The sequence below is a fragment of the Cricetulus griseus genome, chromosome 2 (genome assembly GCF_003668045.3).
Source record: "Cricetulus griseus strain 17A/GY chromosome 2, alternate assembly CriGri-PICRH-1.0, whole genome shotgun sequence".
Taxonomy (NCBI): domain Eukaryota; kingdom Metazoa; phylum Chordata; class Mammalia; order Rodentia; family Cricetidae; genus Cricetulus; species Cricetulus griseus.
The window spans coordinates 43138757-43146624 of NC_048595.1; the positions used below are offsets into that span (position 1 = coordinate 43138757).

General features: G+C 47.7%; 1 protein-coding gene across 1 annotated transcript in view; it reads left to right on the top strand.

Annotated features, from left to right (window-relative positions):
• The window catches only part of Mroh7 (maestro heat like repeat family member 7), a 45431-nt gene extending 38643 nt beyond the window's left edge, over nt 1-6788 (top strand). Inside the window, exons 20-22 of the mRNA XM_027402354.2 lie at nt 3309-3411; nt 5705-5767; nt 6466-6788. Coding sequence (XP_027258155.1) covers nt 3309-3411; nt 5705-5767; nt 6466-6710 — 411 coding nt within the window. The 3' untranslated portion in view covers nt 6711-6788. The remainder of the gene's footprint in view (nt 1-3308; nt 3412-5704; nt 5768-6465) is intronic.
• Nucleotides 6789-7868: the final 1080 nt, after the last annotated feature.

Below are 7868 nucleotides of genomic sequence, written 5' to 3' on the forward strand. Positions count from 1 at the left end.
TTAACTTCCTAGATAGCTGGGGTCACAGGCATGAGCCTTTTGCATAGCTGGGGTTAGATCTTTATACTTTGGGGTCCAGCTGTGACTGGGTCCCAGGCATGGTAAAAAGGGACATGACCTCGGTGCAGGCAGTTTTCAGCCCAGCTATGTCCATAGCCTGGGAATGAACCCTTCCTATCTGAAGTGAAACCTGGGGGTCTACCAGAACCCCCACCCAACACAAATGTCCAAACGAACAGATGGTTGTCAGATTGAGCCAGATACCCCTGCTAACAGTGACACTTGAACTCAAGGTGCAGTCAGCACCTAATGTTATTACCATCGCTTTACAGAGGGAAAAGGACGTGTTGAAGAAATGTTTGCTAAGACCATTAATTCACATGCCTGCAGTGGCTGATAACCTGGTAGACAATGACCTCTGTGACATGGAAGTAGAGTGTCCTGGTAGCCAGGAAAGACACATCCCATCAAAGGCAGGAGTAAGGAGTCTGGGCTCACCAATACAGCTCCTCTAGCCCACAAAAAACTAGAAACCTACATTTTTTTTCTTGCAAGACATTAACAGTCGATTTAGCTTATTTAGAAGTATAAATAAGCTCCGAGGGCTTTTGAGACAACTGGTAAGCTCAACTGGTAAAGTGCTTGTTTTGCAAACACAAGGACCCGAGTTCAATGCCCAAGAATCTATGTAAACAACAACAACAAAACCATCCGGGTGTGGAGGCACACACTTGTACTCTGAGCACTGGGGAGGCAGAGACAGGTCGATCCCTGGGACTCACTGGAAAAGCAGCCTAGCTTACTCGGTAAGCTCCAGGCCAATGAGGGACTTTTCTTAAAACAAAACAACAAAGTGAACAGCACCCAAAGAACAACAACAGAGTTTGTCCTTGGGCCTCCTCATACATGTGCCACCATGCCTGGCCTTTTGGTTCCCTTTTCTGCAATAGAATTTCCAAGGCAGAATCTCTAGTGACAGGAGTATCCTTGTACATGCCTGTGAACACACTCCCCATTTACACATTCACCTCACACATGAACACACACACACACACACACACACACACACACACACACACACACACTAAAGCAATGTGCTAAGCTAGGTATAACCCTGGTACTTGAGAGGCTGAGGTAGAAGAACTGCTAGGAGTTTGAGTCCATCTTGTGCTACAGAGTGAAACTGTCTAAAAACAAAACAAAACAAAACACCCATATACATTGTGCTCGGCACTGCTCTGTAGACCCTTTGGGGTTTGTGGTTGTCAGTTTGTACCTCCATGGTGGATCCCTCTGGATTCCCGCTTTCTCTTTTACTTTCCTGGCTATTAACAGTTTTGCTCCCAAGAAAGGCAAGTTCTTGGGCTGAGCGCTACAGCTCATTTAGTAGAGTAACTGCCTAGCATGCCCAAGACCCTAGGCTAGACCCTTAGCACCCATAAACCCAGATTGGTGGTGTGGGTGTGGTGGTGTGTGATGGTGTGTGGTGGTGCATTTGGGAAGCCAGTGTGAGCTACATGAAACCCTGTCTCATGTTTAAAACAAACAAACAAACAACAAAAGAAACAACAAACAAAACAAATACAAGGAAGTTAACCTCTAGTTGTAGCTTTAAGAAGAGACCAGTGACTTATTGTTAATCAATGAACTAATCAACTGTAGTTCATTCATTCATTTATCTACGACAGTGATTCTCAACCTCCCTAATGCTGTGACTGTTTAATATAGTTCTTCATGTGGTGGTGACCCCCCAACCATAAAAGTATTTTTGTTGCTACTTCATAACTGTAATTTAGCTACTGTTATGAATCATAATGTAAATAACTCTGTTTTCTAATGGTCTTAGGTGATCCTTGTGAAAGGGGTTGAGACCCACAGGTTGGGAACTGCTCTTTTAGTAGTTTCTGGTCACCGGCCCCAATACAAGTCCTGTCCAAGGTGCTGAGGACTCTGCGTTGAGTGAAAGGTTCCCTTATCTTGGAAGAGCGCCACATACACTGGGGGGAAGGGGGTACAATTAACAACTACAGTTCTGGGTACCATGGCTGAGGATGTGCAAGATGCTGCAGAAGCATTAAGAATAGTGAATAGCGGGCACTGGGGGGGGGGCGCGGGGCGCACACCTTTAATCCCAGTACTCGAGAGGCAGATGGATCTCTGTGAGCTTGGGACCAGCCTGGTCTCCATCGAGTTCCAGGACAGCCAAGACTACACACAGAGAAATCCTGTCTTGAAAACAAAACAAACAAAAATGGTGAATGAGCACTCCCTGTGGGTCATGGGAGGCTTCGGTGGGAGGTAAGCATCTGAACTGACACTCGACGGATGAGAGGCAATTTATCAGATGGAGAGGAGAGGGTACTCTAAATAGGAGCAATCCCCATAGAGGACACAGAGCTGGCTATGGCTATTGCTGCAGTGGAGGCAGTGAAAGGAAGACTCTGTAAGATTGCAAAGGCTTTGCCTGCCAGACCTGGGAGTTCAGACCTCGGCCTTGGCCTGCAGAGGTTGTCAACAGGAGAGGAAATAGATCAGTTTTCTTTCTCTCAGTAGCCTCCTACCTGAACAGCTGTTCCCAGTTCTCTGCATCAGAGCCATCCCGCTGGTCTCTGTCAGGCTCACTAGTACAAAGCATGGCTTTGTCACCACCAGTCACAAATGAATGTTCGCCCTTCCAATGCAAGAGGATGCCTCCTGTGTGCCTGGCTTTTAAGACTCCTCCACCCTCCAGCTAATTCCCCATTGCTCTGTAGCTCCAATCTTTCGTCCTGGCTAGTCTAGTTGCTCTTTGCATGCCATGCCCCATGCCATCTTGGGTGGGGTCTGGAATGGGGAACTTTCCTCCGTTACACCAGGGAGATGGATTGATAGGAGACCCAGGACTAGCATGCCATTAGAAGTGATGATTTCAGTCAGATAAAAGAAGACAAAGTCTGTGGTTACACATGGGGAAGGACCTAGGCCTGGCCCAGGATGATGTGGTAGACTTTGGGGAGCCCCTTTTGAGGGCCTTACCCTGCCTGGGGAGTGGAGGGGGGATGGCTAGGGGCAGGTGGGATGTTGGGGGGGGGAGGGGAGGGAGAAGGGATTGACATCTGAAGCAAGCTTGTTCCTAATTTGAACTAATAAAATAAAATGAAAATGAAAAAAAAAAAAAGAAGACAGTCTGGCCCCTGGGGGCCTCTGACAAAGATCTGGGCAGCAGGGATGTTTAGGAGCCAGGGTCAGGACAATGCTGGCAGGTAGAACGGTTGCCCCTAGCTTTGAGGTAGTGGGCCCAGCACTTTAGCAGTTTCTCTTCACTCCAGGTGAATTCTCACCGAGACAGCGTCTCCACTTTCCTCAGCCAGAGCCTGGAGTTTGCCAAGAATCCACGGGCATCCCTCCGGAAGGCCTCTGTCATCTTCATAGGTAACCTGTTCTGGAATAATAAGTCCCACTGCCAAGCCTCTGCCTGAGTTCCAGTCTGAGTTTCCCAGAATCCCAATCTCTGGGGGGAAGATCAATTACAGATTCTCTTTGCTCAGGATTCTTCTTAAGACCCTTCTAATGGCATCTGGGGCTGCCTCTCCTACCCCAGTATACTACATTTGCTATATTATAATTCTGTTCTCCTCTGCCCAGATAATCATAGTTCCTTCACCAGGGTCAGGAGACCTCACTGCAGAGAGGCTTCGAGGTGATGACCTCTGTAAAATGGTACTTCTTTATAGTGTATGTTTCAATTCATTTACTTTCTCATACCCAATCCATCCATCAGTCCATCCATCCATCCATCCATCCATCCATCCACTAATCCATCTACCTGTCTACTCACTCATCATATATGATATATATGTACACACACACACACACACACACACACACACACACACATATATATATATATATATATATTCTACTCTTCCATCCTTTTATCTACCCATCCACTCATCTGTCTGTCATCCTCCCATCTATCCATCTTATTCATCCATCAACCCAGCCACCTACCTATCTACCCATCCATCTACTCATCCACCCACCCATCCACTAATCAATTGATCTATCCATTTGTACATCTCATCCATCCATGTTCCTACCATCCCTTCATTGGTTTATTAGTAAAGGATTCCCTGCTCTTTTTTTTGTTTTTTTTTGAGACAGGGTTTCTCTATGTAGCTTTAGAGCCTATCCTGGCACTTGCTCTGGAGACCAGGCTGGCCTCGAACTCACAGAGATCCGCCTGCCTCTGCTGGGATTAAAGGCATGTGCCAACAACGCCCGGCTGTTCCCTGTTCTTTATCTGGCATGCTGATTAGGTTAGAGAAACAGAGAGCTGATGGGGTGGGTGGGAGTGAGAGGGGAGGGTGAGATGTGAGTGTGGGGTGAGGGGACTACTACCATGACCAGTGCTGGGACAGAAGAGTGAGGCCTAGGACACATGGCATACATCTGAACTAAGATGCTACATAGAGGCAGCTCCTCACATGCTTGTTTCTTTCAATCTTGCTCCAAGCCAATTACTTCTAAAAATGTTAATGTTTAACACCTAATGCCAAGGCCTGTGCCTAGGCAATAATGTTGAGCACAGCCCACTTCTGCCGACACCCAGCTTCTGGAACAATGAAGACCTTCTTACCACTTTTGGGACATAGACCTCTTGTGACACTTGGAAGGCAATTATGAACACTTTGTCTAGAAAATGCATATATGCATAAAATTTGCATATTAATTTAGGATCCTCAGAAACTTTCCCTCCCACTCCACCCTCCAAATGGATATCAGATTAAGAAATTTATAGTCTTGTGGGAGATAAAGATTCATAAATCAGGGCCTGGAGATGTAGCTTAGTGGTGGAACACATTCATGGCAGGCATCAGACCCTGAGTTAAATCCTTAATCCTCCCAACAAATAAATATGATTTATAAATCACAAGAAGAGTAAAACCAGTATATACAGAGCCAGTGTATACAGACACAGTGTTTACAGGCTCAGTGTATACAGACCTGGTGTATACAGACCCAGGATATACAGACCCAGCGTTTATAAACCAATGTATAGCGGCTCAGTGTATACAGGCCCAGAACATACAGACCTAGTGCTTACAGGCCCAGTGTATACAGACCCAGTGTATACTGACAGGAAACTCACTGAGATGCTGAGACACTAGGCAGGCACCAGGTTCAGCCTGGGTCAGGTTCAGGGTCAGGAAGGACTTCATGGAGAGCCATTCTCTGAAGTTAACATACAAGGACAAACAGGAACTCCCCAGGAAAACACATGAGGGGAAGGGTCTTTGGGAAGGGTGGAGTATAACCAGGACCCAGACATGATGGGAATCAGGTACATGGAGCAAGGACACCTCAGAGGTCCCTTGCAGCTGCAGCTGACAGGTGTATGAGATTAGAGGCTCAGATTCTCTGGGGAAATTGGGCAGGGAGGCAGTACTTTTCCATGTCACAGATAAGGAAGCTGAGGCCCAGCCTAGGGTGGCACTGTCAATTGCCTGCATCCAGGATCCTGCGCTGTCTGGTTTGATCCTGCCCATTGGTCCAACACCTCCCTGGGACTCCTGTTGAGAATCTGCCCTGGGTCATAATGAAGCCCCCCTTTCATGCCCTCTATGGGGCTGGAAGAGGGCAGGCAGATTTTCTGGGGCCATCTGGTCTAAGAGTGGGAGGAGCAGGTATCAAGGTGGACAACTTCACCTCTTGGATTATCCAGGGTCCCTGGTCCCCTGCATGGAGAACATAATGAATGAAGAGCGGCTGAATGAAGTGAAAGCCAGTAAGTCACAGCCTGGGTTGGTGAGATTGCTGAGGGAATGAGGCCATGAGCAGAATCACAGTGGGTGACAGGAAAAGAGGACAGTGTGGGTCAGGACAAGAGTCTTCAGTTCAATCCTGCAGTGTTAAAGCTTTATCTGTAGTGAGTGCAATGTTAGCTACTGTGGGGTCACCCAGAGGCAGAATGCACAGCATCCTGTGGAGTTTGTAACTTCATTAAGACAATGAGGCTCAAAAACAAGACCCAAAACCATTTAGTGCAAGTTGGGCGGTGGTGACGCACGCCTTTAATCCCAGTACTCGGGAGGCAGAGGCAGGTGGATTTCTGTGAGTTCAAGGACAGCCTGGTCTACAAGAGCTAGTTCCAGGACAGCTAGGGCTACACAGAGAAACCCTGTCTCAAGGAAACAAAAACAAAAACAAACAAACAAACAAAAAACATTTAGCGCAAGGTGGGTGGTTTAGTTGCTTAAGGGGGCACATGGGTTCATCTTGCAACTTAGAGGACTGATAGGAGATTGAAGTGAGGTTGGGGCAGCATTTTCATACAAGCTTTGAAAGATGCTGCAATCTGAAGACTGGGAAGGTGCTTCATAGAGGGTTGTCTATGCCAAGGCTAGGAGATGGGGAGGAAAGATGGAGCTCTACCGAGGGAGGGATCTTGTCTAAACAAGTGGCCTTTCCCTTTCTCCAACCCAGCTCTGGAGATGTTGAGACACGATTCAGAAGCATCAGTGTGTATCTACGCAGCCCAGGCCCAGGACCACATTATGGCCAGTTGCTGGAGGAACTCTTGGCCGATCCCACATGGGGATTCATGGGTGTGTGACCCATCCAGTACACACCGCTGGAGCCCCAGCTGTGAGAACCTGCCCACTTCCCACCAGCGGCGCTCCTGGATCATGCAGGCGCTGAGCTCCTGGAAGATGTCTTTGAAGCAGTGACATGTCAAAGCCCCCAGTCAGATCACTGTAAATAATATATGGTCAACCTCTCCATCCAGATGGCTTCCTCATGAGAGATACCCCGGGTCCCCGTGTAGCCATCACTCTGACAAAGTCTGTGAAAAGAGCATGGCCTTCATTTGTTGATTTAGTTGACATTTATGGATGTGTGCAGTCTGTTTTGTTCACTTCGTATAATGGGCTACCGAGGCACAGAGAGGTGAAGTGGCTTAGGTCCCTGGACATTTCAGTTTCCTCTTCTCCAGTAATAAGAGCAAAAGGGGTGATGGTTTAAGTGGCCCTTGTGGAAAAGGAAAGAGGAAGAAAAGACTCTCCCACTTATGACATCATGCATATTCAGGAACCCTGGTCTCTGAGTCTCACCCTTGGGTCTTTGTCCAATAATTTCCCACCACTAATGCAAAAATATCTGAAGACATTTTTGTTGTTGCCACCTGAAGGTGTCAATGCTACTAACCTCTGGTAGGTAGTGACCAGGTGACGGGGCACACTATTAAGTGCCTTCCAGTTGCAGGACAGCCTCCACATCTAAATGGTCAAAAGTTCTAAGGTTGAGCTCAGCAGGGAGGCATGGAGATCAAGGCATCCAGAGGTTGTGTGTGTCACCTGGGGTCTAAGATGCCAGAGAAGAGACTTCTCAAAGAAGTTTGGAAACATGGTCACATTTGGGCACCTATGGGTGGAGAGCAGGGTACACGGGACCAAAGACCAAAGACCATCTTCAAAGCGGTATGCAACCTAGAAAAAGAGGAGCGGTACAAGGGCCAGGCCTAAAGCCATGGAGGCTGTGCAAGGAGATAGACTTCATCCAGAGGGCAGGGGGAGGCATGGAGGCATGCTAAGAAGGGAGATGTCCCCTAGAAAACTCTCATGGGCTGTAGGAACCCTGGGCACTGCTGGTGCAGCAGTAGATTGATGGGGCTATTCTGAACAAGAATCTGTCACTAGTCAGTAATGGTGAGCTTAGGAATAATCACGACCCAAGGATTCTACCTGTAGGCATACATCTTGGGGTAATCTTCCCACAGGCCCATAGGGACATGCATGAAGATGTCTGCTGTAGGATTATCGGTGAGGTGAGGAGTCAGGCTGGGTAACCTTGCAGGGGATAAGCCCCCATGGAGTCATGTGTAGTTA